The sequence below is a fragment of the Halichoerus grypus genome, chromosome 4 (genome assembly GCF_964656455.1).
Source record: "Halichoerus grypus chromosome 4, mHalGry1.hap1.1, whole genome shotgun sequence".
Taxonomy (NCBI): Eukaryota; Metazoa; Chordata; class Mammalia; order Carnivora; family Phocidae; genus Halichoerus; species Halichoerus grypus.
This window is the reverse complement of record NC_135715.1, coordinates 58624824-58642527: the sequence shown is the minus strand read 5'-3', so window position 1 is coordinate 58642527 and position 17704 is coordinate 58624824. Positions and strand designations below refer to the sequence as shown.

General features: G+C 39.1%; 2 protein-coding genes across 5 annotated transcripts in view; both read right to left on the bottom strand.

The window, feature by feature from the left end:
- The window catches only part of PHF11 (PHD finger protein 11), a 29050-nt gene extending 16087 nt beyond the window's left edge, over positions 1 to 12963 (bottom strand). The window contains exons 1-3 of the mRNA XM_036104595.2: positions 12833 to 12963; positions 5417 to 5538; positions 760 to 867 (exon numbers count right to left, since the gene is read on the bottom strand). Coding sequence (XP_035960488.2) covers positions 760 to 867; positions 5417 to 5538; positions 12833 to 12926 — 324 coding nt within the window. The 5' untranslated portion in view covers positions 12927 to 12963. The remainder of the gene's footprint in view (positions 1 to 759; positions 868 to 5416; positions 5539 to 12832) is intronic.
- The window catches only part of SETDB2 (SET domain bifurcated histone lysine methyltransferase 2), a 57535-nt gene continuing 52767 nt past the window's right edge, over positions 12937 to 17704 (bottom strand). For 3 of the 4 annotated variants that reach the window (XM_036104592.2, XM_078070392.1, XM_036104594.2), the window contains 2 exons: positions 17148 to 17236; positions 13335 to 16554 (listed from right to left, as the gene is read on the bottom strand). In XM_036104592.2, the coding sequence (XP_035960485.1) occupies positions 16437 to 16554; positions 17148 to 17236 (207 nt within the window). In that variant the 3' untranslated portion in view covers positions 13335 to 16436. Of the gene's footprint in view, positions 13052 to 13334; positions 16555 to 17147; positions 17237 to 17704 lie in introns of those variants that run through there. The other variant, XM_078070391.1, reaches the window with a different exon arrangement.

Sequence of the window (17704 nt, the reverse complement as noted above, 5' to 3'; positions counted from 1 at the left end):
GCCACCTTTAGCAACGAGAGCAGGAAGATGGGTGTGGCCTAATTTAATTTTCAGAAGGGCTCTTATTCAATGCTTGGGGATGAATTCTTTCTTTTCTTTTTTCCTTTTTTTAAAGATTTTATTTATTTAACAGAGTGAGAGAGCACAAGAGTGGGGTGAGGGGCAGAGGGAGAAACAGACCCCCCACTGAGCAAGGAGCCCCATGCAGGGCTTGATCCCAGGACCCTGGGATCATGACCTGAGCCAAAGGCAGACGCTTAACCGACTGAGCCACCCAAGCGCCCGGGATGAACTTTTTCTTTTACCAGAGAGGGATAAGAAAGACTGACACTTCAGTTGTTGTCTGTGACCACCCTATGACCACAAGAGGACCAACTGATGTTGCGGACAGGATGACAGAAAGGATGATGGGCTCTTGATGATGGCCACTAAATCAACCAACTCTGAGGCCAGTTTTCCCTCTGGCAAAGTGAGAAAATGAGCATCCTTTTTGTTAAAGCCAGTTTGAGTTGAGGGTTCCTTCTACTTACAGCCAAAAGCAATCTAACTCATATCTACTTTGCTGATGAAGCGTGATGTAGTTTGTTTTAAAATATTAAATGTTCAGTTGAATTTAAGTTTCCAAAACAGGTCCTATGTCTTTCAGCTCTCCAAGATGTGTCTCTGTCCGTGGTTTACCAATCAAGTAGACTTTCTCTTGGAAACATCCCCTTCAAGATCTGTTCATCTTTTATGAGTAATAAAATCATTTATACTTACCAACTTCCGTCCTCTGTGGATTTCTTTCTTTACTGATTCCACATCAAAATTTCTGTCTTGATTACGTGGATCATGATCCTCACATTCCACAAGTGCTGAAGAATACAGCTTCAAATTGGGAAAAGAAAAAAATGGACAAAGTACCATTGAAAGCTGCAAATCAGAAAATGGTATCACAAAGTACTCACCAGGAGTGGAAGATGAATTGGGGGTATAACAGTGACCACCTTTTGGGGTATGTAAACAGATTACAAGCCACCCTGCTTTTCTTTGGAAGTGGCCCTGATCCCCAGGCATGTTTTATACTGCATAACCCTGACCCCCAGTGGTTAACTGGACCCGGTTGGGGCCCTGACCCGAAACTGAGCCAACCAGATTCCCTATCCTGAGAGAGTGAAATAGACTCTGAGCCACATGGTAGAAAGCAAGCCAGTCTGCAAAGAGAGGAATATAGAAACGAGGGTTAGAAACGAATATAGAGAACAAGATGGGTTCCTGATGGTTTCCTAGCTACTGTTCTTAGACCTGCCCGCATGTCAGCCTTCAGAAACCATGAAATCCCCTGCAGTCTGATTAAAAACCCACTTTTATGTTTAGGTTGGCTCAAGTTTCCGTGTGTTACCTGAATCCAATTTATCTCTGAATTGAAGATCAACATTACACAATGCAATCACAAAGCAACCTACAGATTCAATGCAATCTCTACCAAAATACCAATAGCATTCTTCACAGAACTAGAACAAATAAAGCTGAAATTTGTATGGAACCATAAAAGACCCCAAATAGCAAAAGCAATCTTTGAGAAAGAAGAACAAAACTGGAAGTAGCACAATCTCTGATTTAAAGATACACTACAAAGCTAATAATAATCAAAACAATCTAGTACAGCATAAAAATAGATCAACGGAACAGAACAGAACCCCCTGAAATAAACCCATGATTTTATGGCCAACTAATCTTCAACAAAGGAGACAAGAATATACAATGGGGAAAAGACAGTCTCTTCAATAAATGGTGCTGGGAAAACTGGACACACACATGCAAAAGGATGAAACTGGATCACTTTCTTATACCATATACAAAAATGAACTCAAAATGGATTAAAGACCTAAATGTGAGACCTGAAGCCATAAATTTCCAGAAGAAAACATAGGCAGTAATCTCTTAGATACCAGCCATAACAACATTTTTCTAGATCTGTCTCCTTAAGGAAGGGAAATAAAAGCAAAAATAAACTATTGGGACCACACCAAAATAAAAACCTTTTGCACAGCAAAGGAAACCATCAACAAAATGAAAAGGCAACCTACTAAATGGGACAAGATATTTGCAAATGACATCTCTGATAAGGAGTTAATATCCCAAATAAAGAACTACGACTCAACAATAAAAAACCAAATGATCTGATTAAAAGTGGGCAGAAGACCTGAAATAACATTTTTCCAAAGAAGATGTACAGATGGCCAACAGACGTGAAAAGATTCTCAGTATCACTCAACATTAGGGAAAAGTAAATCAAAACCACAATGAGGGGCGCCTGGGGGGCTCAGTCATTAAGCGTCTGCCTTCGGCTCAGGTCATGATCCCAGGGTCCCGGGATCGAGCCCCGCATCAGGCTCCCTGCTCAGCGGGAAGCCTGCTTCTCCCTTCCCACTCCCCCTGCTCGTGTTCCCTCTCTCGCTGTGTCTCTGTCAAATAAATAAATAAAATCTTAAAAAAAAAATAACCACAATGAGATATCACCTCACAGTTGTGAGAATGGCTAGTGTCCAAAAGACAAGAAATAACAAGTGTTGGTGAGGATGTGGAGAAAAAGGAACTCTCGTGTACTGTTGGTGGGAATGTAAATTACGGAGCCACTATGGAAAACAGTATGAAGTTTCCTTAAACAACTAAAAATAGAAATACCATACGATCTAGTAATTCCACTACTGGGTATTTACTCAAAGAAAATGAAAACACTGATTCAAAAAGATATGCTCACCCCTATGTTTATTGCAGCATTATTTATAAGAGCCAAGATATGGAAGCAACCTAAGCATCCATTGGTAGATGAACAGATACAGATGATGTGGTGTACACACACACACACACACACACACACACACACACACACACACAGGAATATTACTCAGTCATAAAAAAGAATGGTATCTTGCCATTTGCAACAACATGGATGGACCTGGAGGGTATCATGCTATGTGAAATGTCAGAGAAAGACAAATACCATATGATTTCACTTATATATGGAAACTAAAAATAAGTGAACAAACAAAAAAAGCAGAAACAGACCCATAAACAGAAAATAAACTGGTGGTTGTCAGAGAGGAGGGTGGGAGGGCATGGGCAAAAAGGGTGAAAGGAAATGGGGGGGTATAGGCTTCCAGTCATGGAATGAGTAAGTCACAGGGATGAAAGGCACATCATAGGGAATATAGCCAATGGTACTGTAACAGCACTACATGGAGACAGACTGCGGTGAGCACAGCATGATGTATAGAGTAGAATTACTCAATATGTTTACACCTGAAACATGTAACATTGTGTGTCAACCATACTTCAATTTTTTTTATACTTCAGTTATTTTTTTAAGGTATTAGGAAAAGGTAATGAAAAAAAAAAAAAAGACCCAGGAAATAGCTTAACCCAAAGTTTTACACCTTTACAGGAAAAAAATTATTGAACATTTCTGAAATTCATAAAAGAAGACATGAATCACTGAAGACAGACTCCGTCAATGGACAGAAATACTCATATCATTTTTTCCCAAATTCATCTATAAATTCAATGGAATTCCAGTTAAAATTCCAATAGGAATTTGTATAAAACCTTGTAAGCTGATCCCAAAATTCAAAGCACCGAAAAATAGCCATGGCTTATCATAGAATCATAGTAATTAAGACAATGTCGTACCAGCTCAGGGAGAGACAAAGTGACCAATGGAACAGAATAGAGCCAGAAACAGATCTGTGCACAAATATTATATTGTTAGCACATTGGATTAAGAGTGAGGGTTCTAGAAGTAGGCAGTTTGGGTAAGAATCCTGGCTCAGGCACTCACAGCTGTGTGACCTTGGGCAAGTGTCTTAACTTCTCTGTACCTCAGTTGTTTCATCTTTAGTTTGGGCATAATAATGATACCTACCTTTTAGGGTTGTTGTAAGGATTAATAGTTTAATACAGCTTAAGCTCCCAGAACAATACCTTACACCTGGTGAATACTGAATAATAATTATAGTTATCATTATCACTACAAATCAATGAGAAAAGAACAGATTAGTCAATAAATAATGCTGGGAAAAGTGGTTAATCATATAAAAAAAAAAAAAAAAAGGAGATGCCTACTTTACAGAGTAGTCCAAATAAATTCTGGTTGGATTAAGAAACTAAATGAGAAAAGCCAAATTTTAAAATTTGGGGGAAAAAAGATAGAACCTTAGTAAAGGAAAGAACTTCTTAGGGGAAAAATCCTACAAATTATAAAGGAAAGTAACGATGAATTTAACTACATTATAAACCTCTGACAGGAAACACCACAAGTTAAAAGCCAACATATATAATAAAGCAAAGAATCTATTTATATACATATATAAATACATGTAAGGAAAATCAATATCTTAAAGACAAAACGCAGACGATGAACACAAGTCACAGAAGCGAGAAACAGAACTGTTCATAAGCCCAGCCAAATGAGGCACAATCGCACTAATAATCTAGGAATGCAAACAAGACACCATTTCACATCCATCTGAGAGGAAAAAATTAAAATTTCATAATATCACATGTGGCAAGGAAAAAGAGGAACGAATTCTGAAACAATGTGAAAGTCAAACTTGGTGCAATCCTTTTGGAGAGCAATGTGGCACATACAGTGAGGTGCAAAACGCTCCCTCTGTGCCCAGCAATTTAGCTCTGTGCCCTCCACCCGAGAAATCCTCCCATGAATTAGGAGACCTATACAAAGCTGTTCATGACAGCTGGTTAGTTACATGAAAAAAAGTGGAAAAACCTAAGAGTTCATTCACACGAGAATAGTTTAGTAGTGATGGTCACAAAATGGAATTCTATAACATTTAAAATTAAGGACTTAAGAGTTAAATTTATCACATGGATAAATCTCAATAGCCACAGAATTTGATTGAAATTCTACAAAGTCCAAGAACATGTAAAACAATATCATATCTTGTTATAAGCACTTAAATACACACAGTGGGAACATAAAATCAAAAACACAAGATAATAAGAAACACCAAATCCGTGAGGGCAATTATATCTCGAGGGATGGTGGGAGGGGAACAGAGAGAATTAGAGAGCCCTTAACTATCTGTGTTTTATTTCCTTTAAAAAAGAAAGTCAAAGTAAACCAAATATAGTATGATTCTACAAATCTGGATGCAATGTCTATGGGTATTGGTTATATTTGAAATATCTCAATATCTTCAAAGAAGCTTCTTCATCATAATGGTATTTGATCAGTTATAAAGCTAAAATGTAATCATAAGATCTGAAACAGTTTAAAAAGTTAGAAAAATATGCTCCCCAAATCCCCACTTAGAAGCCCAAATCATGGACAACTCGTCATTCTGTCTCCAAAGTACATTTACCTATTTTGGTATGTCCTTCCCTAAAAGGACTCATGTGTTTTCAAGTAACTTACCAAACAATTTTCATGAGCAGCTATATTCTCTGATTGTGCAAAGTATAGGACACTATACTCGATGTCTTTGGGGCAGAGTGCACATGTCCTTTTTTCCATCTTTTCTGCAACCTGAAAGACACCTATAAGTAACATCCCTTATGAGAAATGGAAAAGTGAAACTTCTTGGTCTCCATAACTCCTCCACCAGTCTTAAAGTAGAAGGCAGGGCACTTGTTCATATGAGAGATTCTCAACTCCCAGAGAGGAAAAAAAAATTGGTACCCAAGTGGAAAAGCAACTTACTGTGTATTTCTTAAATGGTTTAATAGAAGGAGGGACAAGAATTAATGAATTTATTTAAAATGTCTAAACATGAGGAGAACTTTATTCAAGAAACACAACCAGGGGGCACCTGGCTGGCTCAGTCACAAGAGCATGAGACTCTTGATTTGGGAGTCCTGAGTTTGAACCCCATGTTGGGTATAGAGATTACTTAAATAAATAAATACACTTAAAAAAAAGGGAAAGAAACACAACCAGGAATTTAAATACAAAGCTCTCAAAACACTGCCTTGGCAATACTAAGCTCTCAATAATTATTATTATTGTCAATACAAATCAACAAGAAAACAATGATGTGCTCAAGAAATAGTGCTCTGGTTAACTGTAAAAAAAAGTTTTAGATCACTATGTCATACTATATTCAAAAATAAATTTTGAGTGAATTAAAGAAGTAAATGAGCAAGGTGCTTTAATTTAAATGAACTTTAATCTAGCATTATAAGTTAGGAGAGAAAGATACATAAAGGCAGGAAATCAATTTTCTTTTTTTTTAAAGAAATGAATAGAAGAAAGGAAAGGAACCTAAGAGAAGGAGAGCTAGGAAGAAAAGGAAAGAGAGGGAAAAAGAAGCCATCTGTTCCCACAACCTCACTGGGCATGTCAGTGAGGGGTAACCTTCTCTAACTTACTAGTTTGCTATTAATTTAGCCATAAGTATCCATTTAACAACTTGTTTGCCCTTTCCAATGCTTATCCTCTTATTGATCTGGTTTTCTGTAGAACACAATTCTGCTTTTAATCTTCAACTTTTAGTTTTGAAGCAAAGATTTCTTTTACCATTTAATGGTGAGAGTTTTAAATTTAGATGAGTTTAACCACTTAAAGGGTTCCTAAAAGTTCTTTTTGTTATCCAAAAGTATAAGATCTCTTGGTGTCTCTGAAATTAGATCTGCACTCGGAGCAGAAGACTGCACTTTGGAGCAGCATTTATCTCACATTCAGAAATTAATTAATTTCTGATTCCAGGATTTGGGTCCTGCCTAGTAGGGATACAAATTCGTAGTCCCTCTGCTCCCCACCAACCACGAAAAAGGGGAGAGACTGAGAGAAAAACCCTCAGATGAAATGAGACAGGCCAGCTGCTTCTTTTCATTCATTTCAAACCAGCACAAATTTGGGAGCACCTCCTGTAGGAGAGTAATTTTGCTGGGCACTCTAGACCAGTGCTGTCCAACGGAAACTGTAATGTGAGCCACAAATGTGAGCCACAGCTGAAAAATTTCTAGGGGCCTCATGAAAAAAAGCAAAAAGAAACAGGTGAAATTAATTTTAATAACATGCTTTATTTAACCAAATATATCCACAATATGATGCTTTCACCATTTAATCAACATAAAAATTAATTCATTCTTCAGTACAGAGTCTTTGAAACCCAGTGCACTTTGCACCTATAGTGTGTCTTAACTGAATAAACCACATTTTATTTTATTATGTTAGTCACCATACATTACATCATTAGTTTTTGATGTAGTGTTCCATGATTCATTGTTTGCGTATAACACCCAGTGCTCCATGCAGTACGTGCCCTCCTTAATACCCATCACCAGGCTAACCCATCCCCCCTCCCCCCCTCCCCTCTAAGACCCTCAGTTTGTTTCTCAGAGGCCATAGTCTCTCATGGTTCATCTCCCCCTCTGATTTCCCCCCATTCGTTTTTCCCTTCTTTCTCCTAATGTCCTCCATGCTATTCCTTATGAAATAAACCACATTTTTAAGTGCTCCACAGCCATGTGTAGGGAGTGGCTACTGTAGGGAACAGCACAGCAGAGGATCTAAAGAAATAGGAGACAGAACTGTTGCCTACAAGAAGCTAACAAAATAAAATAACAGAATAAATGCCATAAAGTAACATAACTGCTGGGTGGAAAATACCATACATGCTATGGATCCAGGGGAGGAAGCGCTCCCTGTGGGAGTGAGTGTTGTCAAGGACATGGGCCTTGAGCTGCTACAACCTGGAGACAGAGAGAAAGGGGAGGGTGGTTGGGAGGGACTGAAGACATAAGCAGCGATGTGGGAAAAGGCCAAGAGGTTTGACTAGGAGGCAGAAAACCAGCCAGGCTGAAGGGGAGAGTCTGTGCAGAGGAAGCTGGAAAAGAATTTGAGAAACAGATGGTGAAAGACTATCAGGAAGGATTTTGGAGCAGGGGAATAACATGATGAAAGTGTTGTTTTAATCAACTAAACTTCAATAAAAAATGAAAAATAAAAACACAGCATGGAGTAAAAAAGGATATTACAAAGCTGTCAAACAAAGAGACAATCAATGTGTATGCTTTTCTTGGTCTAAATAAATAATTCAAATTATGGGGGAAAGAAAAGAGTTGTTTCAAGTTCGATTTCAATACATGGAGAGAAATACAATGCTCCTGAGTAGGAAGACTGAACATTATAATACTGTCAGTTCTTCCCCAAACAAGTTTTAGGTTTAATATCATTTCAATTTAAATCCCAAGAAGGTTAAAGAACTTGGGGGGGGGGGGAGATTATTTGGAGGAATAAATGGGTATGGACTGTGAAGAAAACTTTGAAAAAAAAATACCTGGGTATCTGCCTACCTGATTTAAAACCATATTATAAAGATAAAATAGGACAGAAGAGTAGATGACTACATCAAAAGAAAGGACAACAAAGTGCAGAGAGACGTAGAACATAATCTATAATTATGAGTTTAACATACCATAAGGTGGCATTTGCATTTCTTCTCTGGCACTAATGTCCTCAGCCCATTTTCTATTAGGTTATTCACTATTTTCTTCTTGATTTATGAGCTTGTTATGTATTCAGGATGACCCTTTATTAGCTATATAGAGGTCTTTTAACTTTATTTATAATGTTCTATGATATACAGAATGTTTAAATGTTTTATTTGATGAAATATCAATCTTTCATTTTATGGTTTCTACTCTTGGGTGAAGGAGACGTAACTTAGAAAACACCTCTATTTTCTTCTAAAATGTTATTTTTTTATATTAAATATTAATGTGAAATTTATTTTATTATAAAGTATGTGATGAGGATCTAACTTATTTTCATAGTGGTTAGCCATAGATTTAAATCTCCTTTTCATATAGTTAATTATTACATATGTTTGGGTTTGTTTTTGTACATCTATTTTGTTCCATTGATCACTTCCTCCTCCAATACCACACTTTATAATTTTCAAAGCTTTAGAATATATATTAATATTTGACAACATAATACCCCATCCTAGATGAAAATGGGAAAAAAATCCCAATATTTTATTCACCTCAGGGCCAAAATCTATTTTGATAAAATACTGTATTCTTATTTTAAAGAACACACAAACTGGACATGAAAATTTGTAAAGCATAGGCAAAAAAAAAAAAAAAAAAAAAAAAGCACCGGACAAGAGGATGGAATAAAAATCCCTAATAAAATAATATGATAACATTTGATAGGCATGCAATGCTTCTTGTTGTATAAGAGCTAGACATTTTTGCACGGTGTTACCCTTTCCTTGTGCAAAGCAGGGTGTTCAGACAGGTATACTGTATCTGGCTGAGCTGTCAGGCTGCAGATACCTGAGTATGGCCCCCTGTGTTTGTTCTGGGGACTCTGCCCTTCTGAGTTGCACTCCCAAGTTCACAGGCTTCTAGGGTTTTGGCACCTGGGAATAAGGTGGTGGTAGCAACACTGCTGCCTTCTGACCTAGAGTGTTTTTTCCCCTGCTGATGGACAGAAACCCAAAGTGAGACACACAGGCTCCCCTTAATGGCTTTTCCTTGGTAAAACATCTCCTCATCATAGTTTCCTAAAAGATCTTGGCTCTTCTAACTTACTCATTCTTCCAGACTGGAGGATGCACAGAACTCTCTGCAGTTGGGGGAATCACATTAGAGGCTTTTACATAGACAGACATCCCCCACTTATCTAAACTCTTGCTACTCATTATCTGAAACTCCTGGACCATATACATTTGGATAACTGATATTCCTCACCTTCAGAATTCAGGAACTGTATAGATTCAGACAGTGAAGGACAGGTGTATTATGGGGGCTGGAACATTTTAGGGAAGAGTCCATTGGTCTCTATCAGCAGCTGACACCAAAAATAATGAAGAACAGCAGGGCTCCCCATGGTCCTTCTACTGTGTCCAGTAGACCTAAGGACTCACAGAGACTGATCTAACAAGAATTCTCAAAAAATGAAACTGGTAGCCAAGAAAAGTTCTACAGAATGAAGCTGCAGAAAAATGACAGCCCAGGAACACATGAACTATGACTAACTCAACCAACACAGTGAATCTTGGGTCTCTCCAGGTCCACCTCCACCAGGTAAGGGATTGCTAAGGCCACAGCCTCTGCAGAGGTATCGGGGGTATCTTCCAAATGTTCCTCTTCCCAGATATGGTCCTAAAGCCCACGAGACAAGGGCAATCCAGTCAGAGGACAGAATCTGGAGTAGCCAGATAGGACAGCCAAGAAATACATTTCACCATTAAATGAGTGGATGATGGAATGAGAGTCACTAATCCTATAATTCCATTTACAATCCCCTTCTGATAGGGTATGATTTATGTTCTGGACTGGCAATCAATTTATGATGCTGGCTTGGAAATTTCTTTCTCTTTTCTTCTTTGCTCAACTTAATTTTTATTGCAGCTTACTATTTTAGTTCTTCCATTAGATATCAGATAAGTGGGAGAAGTCAGTTCTTTCACTGAGTCCAGTGACTGCACACCTGAAATGGATAAAGACCAAAACAGAAGAGTAGTAGACATAACCTAGAGGCTTGGTAATGAACTTGGAAAATAAATGGCTTCATCAGATTGTCCCTGGATGTTGTGACTGGATATAACTTTGGGAGAAGTGTGTGAGTATGTATTTGGGAGAGCCAGAGAACATTACTGGGGACAGCTTTAGAATGTATAAACAGGGATAAGGATGTGTGTGTTGCAGGAGAGGAGTGGCAGATAGCCAAGGAGTAGGACGTTCAGTGGACTTCTTTAGAATTACCTAACTTACAGTCACACACAGGGATGATCCTCAGCAGACATGTTTGTACTATGGGACTTCATTTCCCTAGGCACAGCTGACAGTCCCATAGGATGTACCTGCCCAACTCTCAGATATACAGAATTCAGAATAGAAGATTTTAGTTCAGATTGGGCTGGTTTCCCTCCTGTGAAAGACCTTCTCCATCACCAAGAGAATAGAAGCCAAGCTCCTTAGTGGTACATATCAGCGCATCCATCCCTTCAACAAATTCTTAGTAAGAACCTATTATGCACTGTTTTAGGCACTACAAATAAAACAGAGAATGGGATGAGAGTTTCACCTCTTAAGGAACTTACATTCTAGTAGTAGAAACAGACAAGTATTTCTCCTGCTAGCAATAAGTGCTATGAAAAAAATTAGAGCAGGGAAAGGAGGTAGAGAGTCATGAGGGTGGTGGGGTGCTCTCTTAAATAGGATGGGCATGCAAAGCTGTGGAGGATACATTTGAGAGAGACTTGAATTATGGTGGGGAAGTGAGAAATGGGAGGCAAAAAGAAAGACCCCGAGGCAGGGACAGGTTTGGGGGCTTGGCTGACCCACAAGGGTCAGCAAGGGTCAGTGAGGGGCAGCAGAGTCATCACGATGGGCAGGGACAGGATCAGATCAGGACACAGGGTGCACTGTAGGCCACAGTAAGAGATTATTCTGAAGGTAATGAGAGACTATTGAAGGGCTCTGAGTAGGAGAATCACATTTGCTTTTTGTTTTTTACAGATCATTTTGGCTGCTGTGCAGGCTTGTCTGTATGAGACGTTAGAGTAGGAACCAGACTAATACTCTAGGCAGGAGATGATGGTGCATTGCATGGTAGTGCAGGCGAGAAGTGGTCAGGCTCAAGATATATTCTAAAAACAGAACTGACTGGTCTGACTGCATTAGATGGGAAGTGAAGAAGAACGAGAGGCACTGAGGGCTGTGCTAAAGGTATTGGCCTGAGCAACTGGATGAATGGAAGGGGGAAGGCTGGTGGTTGAACAGGTTTGGAACGTGTGGGTATATGCAGGGAAATGAGAATTCTCTTTGGGACATATGCAGTTTGAGATCATTCTAGGCATTTATGGAGTTGGTTATACCAGTCTGGAGTTTGGGGAAAAGGTCAGGATAGAACCTCATCTCCAATAACATTCTATAGATAACACTAGCTGAATGAAAACATGCAACTGCTTGACTTGTGGTTGCCAAGTGACATTTTGTGGCTGGTGCCTTTTTGTGTCCTCACCTCTGTATGCCAACACCCTTTCACCCTTTCTACCTCTGGTTGACTCTTGTCCTTTAAAACTTAGGGCATCTTTGCCTCCATAAAGCTTTCCCTAAACACCAGGCTGAGTTAGGAACCCCTCAGTTGAGCCTTTGTGGTTCTTACCAGGTCATATGCAAGCTGCCTTTTCAATTCTCTAAGGCGGGGTCTTCCTAACTCATCTCTGTATCCCCAGTATCTGGTCCTGAGCCTGCCACACAGTAGGGAGCTCTACACCTATTTGAGTGAAGGGAAGGTGCAGACTCACAAGACTGTTGCCTTATTCACAGAGAGGGCCACTGAGGATTTGAACTACTAAATGGAAAGGAGTGGATGGTTCCCTAAGAGTCACGTTCTCTGCGAGAACTTCGCCAACTGCTTCCTGAGACCCACTTCTTTTCAGGAAGGGGTCCACCTCCCTTCCTACTTCTCCCATGCCATTTCTCTGGCAACAGTTTTAGGAGTGGGTGGACTGCACGCGGAGAGTAAACCCACCCGAGTTGCTGTCGACTTCCCTGATGCCTCTATTCCCAGTGGTGTAGGAAGTAGCAACGGGCGGTCCATCAGCAGTGGGAGAGGTAAGCGGAAGACACACCATCGCACGGGAAGCTCTGGGTAGCGGTCTGGGCAGAGCCCCCGTGGAATTGCCCCCGCGCCGCTGGAGGTGAAGGCACACTAACCCCGCTCGCTCGCCAGCGCTGCCTCAGGGGCTCAGAAGGCGGGTGGGGGTGGAGGGCGGCAGCCAGCGAGCAGGCCCGGGACCCGCCCTGCGGTTGCCAGGACACTGCACCCCTGCCACAGCGCACGCGCGCGATGCGCTCGGGCGGTACTCACCGGTGGGGTGGGGGAGCTGGTGCTGGGCGTCCTGGGCCTCGGACCGGCTGGCTCCGTGGGCCGACTTGGCCGTGGAAGACGACACTTGGTCCATGGCTGCAACCTCAGCGGGTGCTCGGTGGCTGCGCGCAGCGCCTGCACTCCCGGAAGTTCACGGGCAGCTGCAGTTTCGTTTTCGTAAAAGCTACGATGACCGATTTCCCCTGCCTAGGGGAAGTTCTGAGCAAGAGACACGTAAGGTTTGCAGACGGAGTTTTCATTCAGATAGGAGCTCGCATCTTCTACAGATCTGAGTCTGATTTTTTTTTTTTTTAATTTGCAGGCGATCCCCACTTTTCCTCTCCAGATGGGGAGGAAAGGTGGCCCAAACCCCTGGGATCAGCTGGAGAAGTGATTGCTCTTCTGAGGGATTACTCGTTTCTTCTAAAAATTGTATAACACCAAATTTGGCCTAAATAGGTATGTCATAAACGTAGGTAGAATTAACCAACTGTAATTCCAGTTGCGAGTCGCAAATCTTTATTTAGCACCCATGGGGTACACAGCACCATACAAGACGAGGTTTTCAGTGCATGTAACAAAATATACATGTAGAGAACACAAATGCATATAATTACAGATAAAAAAAAGTTTTGGAAAAGAAGCATATAATAGTTGGTGGTTTGCTGAGGAAATAAAGGAAAACCTTGCATTTTGAGGTTTTATTATTATTATTTTTTGCATTTTGAGGTTTTAAAGGGAAGAGAGGCAAACTGGGGATAGTAGAAAAGAGAATATGTAAAAAGATAGCTTGGATAGTCTTGACAAATATAGAAATGGATTACAGAAGAATGGAGCTCAAAGGGGAAATAAGAACACACTCTGGCAGCCATGTTTTTGCCCTTCAATCAGCCAAACAAAGCACTAAAAGAGACAATTAGAGACTGATCGCTCAGCTCGGTTATGATGTGGCACTTGAAGAGACCCATCTCCCACGCTCAGCTTTCAATCTCAGCCTTTTATAGTGTTCTACTCTTATGTGTAGACTGCCAAGATCACAAACTGAGGAAAGCCTATAACATGAAAAACAAAGACCAAAGGATACATACAGGGAAAACAAGAAATAAACCTTCGAAGTCACAAAATATGCAGGAAGAATATAGACATGAATGCGTGTGTACACATCATAGTATTTTCAAAGAGATAAGATACTACAGACATGAACCCAAAACAGGATGCTGTTAAAAGAAATCCAGAGAAGAAAAGAGAGCTCTAGAAATGAAGAATATGAGACCAGAAAAAATAAAGCACAACTGACATATGGGAAGATTTAAATTGAGAAAATCTCCCAGAAAGTACAGCAAAAAGCTGAAAATAAAGAGAAAATTTGGGGCACGTGGCTGGCTCAGTTGGAACAGCATGCAACTTTTGATCTCAGGGTTGTAAGTTTGAGCCTCACATTGGGTGTAGAGATTAAATAAGTAAACTTGAAAAAAAAAAAAATCACAACTCTTAAAAAAAAGAGAGAAAAGAAATTTAGAGAGCCAATCCTGGAAGTCTAACATCTGAATAACAAGAGTTCTATAATGAAAGAAAGAATGAACACATGAAGAATCACTAAAGAAATGGTTCAAGATAATTTCCCTGAAGGACAAAGATTTCAGATTGAAAGATCCCACCAAACACCCAGGATGAAGGATGAAAATGGACCTTACCAGAAACAGAACACTGGACAAAGATAATTCTGTCAGCTTCAAGAGAGATAAAAACTGGTCATATATACAAAGATAAGGAACAGAATGACATCTGACTTTAGTAGTCACCATGGAAGCCAGAAAGGAGACCATTTTCAGATTTCATAGCAGCAGCACTGGAAGCTAGCAGAAGCCTTCAAAATTGTGTATGGAGGTTACTCAAGAATTCTATACCCTGAAAAAATAGCAACCAAGTAAGTGTAAGGGTAAAATAACATGTTCAAACATGCAAGGTCTCAAAATATTTACCTCTCAATTTTCCTTTTCAAAAACAACTGGAAGATGTCCTTCACCAATATGTGGGAGAAAACCAAGGAAAAGGGAAATAATGGAATTTAACTGGAAACAGATCTGACATAAGAGAGACAAAGGGAATCTCTAGGACATTGATGGAGGGTGACAGCTGTGAAACAGATCAAGATGTCAGGATTTATGTACAAAAATATTTCCCATACTTATCAAGTACCTTCACTTTCAGTGTACTGCCTAAAATTCCTACATCTTTACTGCAAATAAATGGACTTAACTTTCCTCATCTTAACAGGCTATTAGGTTATAACTTTTTGCTCCTTTTCCTAGTTCATCAGTTTCCCTTTCTCTAAAACAATTTCAAGTTAAATTTTCATCTAGTTCAATATTTTTAAGCAATTAAATTGGGTCCAAACTTAGAACACAGTTTTATTTGAACAGTAACCAAACTAAACCAGAATCGAGTATAGAAAAAAAGAAAGAAAAAAGACATAAAACTTCTCAAAAGCCAGAACTACTTTTAATTACTTCTTTTTGAGCTAGTATTCCTCTTCTGGTTCCAAGGGGGAAGTTCCTGGCAGCCAAAGTAAAACTTTGTTATGGATAAAATTAGTTTTGACACCTGGAGATTCCTAGTCCCTTTTCCACTCCATGATCAGGGCTGGGTAACCTATAGCAGAGTATTACTCCCTTTCTCTCCACAAACGCAATCTGCACATCATACCCAGGAGAATCCAAGAAGCTGTTCCAGACTTTACAAACTCAGTGGAATTGCTTTGTTTTGTTTTTATTAAGTGAAATTCTTGCCCAGCACAATCCCTTCTGGAGGGCCTAAATAAGCCAAGTCTGACTAGTTTCTAAGTTTTCTTATGGCTCTCCTCTACCTAGAACAAAGATATTCCAATTCCTCTGGGTTTCTATTCCCTCTTTTCTTGTCTATGTTTGTACTGGAGTAGTAAGGAGAATCTGTGGAAAAGAAGTTCCATCTCAAAGAATTTGCCAAAACCCTCCCAATAGGAGAGCTTCTCCCTCTTAGCAGTCAAATGGTTTGATGAGACAGAGTTGCATGCAGCCAGAGCTTCTCCAACTAGTGTTAAAATACTTGGAAGTAATATGCGTAAAGTTAGTTCTTACATATTCTTCAGGCTGTGTTGCCCACCTATGGCTCATAATGGTAAATTATTTGCCAAGAATTAAGCATAAATTTTGTAGGTAAAGATGTGAAATTTGGCCCTTTGGGGGCATGAACTCAAAGATAATAATCACAAAAGTAAATAAGAACAATTGAATTCTATTGTAACATTTGTTTCTCTTAATATATAATTTACAAATAAGTTACAAACTGTATAATGGTATTTCATATAAAATATACACTTCATCCCACTTGTGTAAAGTTGAACAGCAGAAAGAATAAAGAGATAGCCTATGCATATGAAAATGTCCTTATTTTGTTCCTAGCATTTCTAAGTCATACAAACGAATTCCCTGACAAGGGTAAACTGAGAAGAATTCTCTTGATGGATCACAGCCCAGGTTAATTCCACTGATGACTGAAGGTTCTCCTGCATGGCTCTAATTGCAGCGCGATAAGCTAATCTCATCAATAGGCATTAGCTAAAGATTTATAATATTTTCTTCCTACACTTATTAACCCCACATTGGCAGAGGATTTCTTTCTCAGGCATAGTCCCAGCTTCATACCCATAATCCCATGTTAGTTCTGTTCTTGCTTTCACATACCTAGAAAGTAGAAATTAAAAAGCAAACATAAATTACTCTGAGTAACTACCAAATGAACCAAACTTGATTATATCAGTTTATTAACATCACTACAAATCTTCAAAAATCTGGTTTATTCTAACACCCCCCAGTTAGGAATGCTCTTTTATTAAGAATAATCATTTGAGTTTTATTTCAAATCTACCAAAATCCTAAGTAAGAAACTTGTCAATATCCAGGAGAAAGGAAGTGTTTTGCCAACAGTGGAACGAAGCGATGCGATGACATCTGTGGTATGAGGCCTGTGGTGTGATAGCTGGAGGCAGTTCTGACTTACAGGAGATGTAGCATTCTATGTCATTTATTCCCTGAACTGAACTGGGTCAGAACTACCATCCTTAGTCCTTTCAGGAATTCTCACAGGAAATAAGGACTGAAATTTTAGCTGTTTAAAATTTTATTGACTAGGAACAGTTTGGGATAAATGAATATTCTAGGGTAGCAGATATTAGGGGCTATCACATATTTTTTTTTATCACACATATTTAAAAAATATTTTTCTATTGTTATTTTTCACAATCTCAAAATTAAATCACATAAAAGAAATTTCAAACCTGTTGGTGAAGAACGCCATCAATGGAAAATTCCTGTCACGTGTTTCTACAAAAACATTCTGTACCAAAAGATTTGGGCAACAACTATGCTGTTAAAACAAATACATAAACACAGAGGTTAGATATAGAAAAGAGTTTGATACTTTGTTTTTGAAACATTAAAATACCATTCTGTTTCTAACACGTCTCACTTATTTTTGTTTCTTTCCCTTTTTTGCTGACCTATATTGTAAAATATCATAAAGTGTAATTTTTTAATAGTAGGAACTCAATCAGAAAAGCCCTCTTCTGACATTCTTATCTTGCTGGTAGAAATGCAAAATGGTACAACTTCTATAGAAGATAATTTGTCAATTTTATCATTATTATAAATGCATTTATCCTTTGATTCAGCAATCTTATATCTGGGAATGTATTCCACGGATATATATGTACACGTATCTATGTGTTTGATTATTCATTAAGCACTGTTTTTTTTTAATTTTAATTTTTTTTAAAGATTTTATTTATTTGACAGAGAGAGATAGTGAGAGCAGGAACACAAGCAGGGGGAGTGG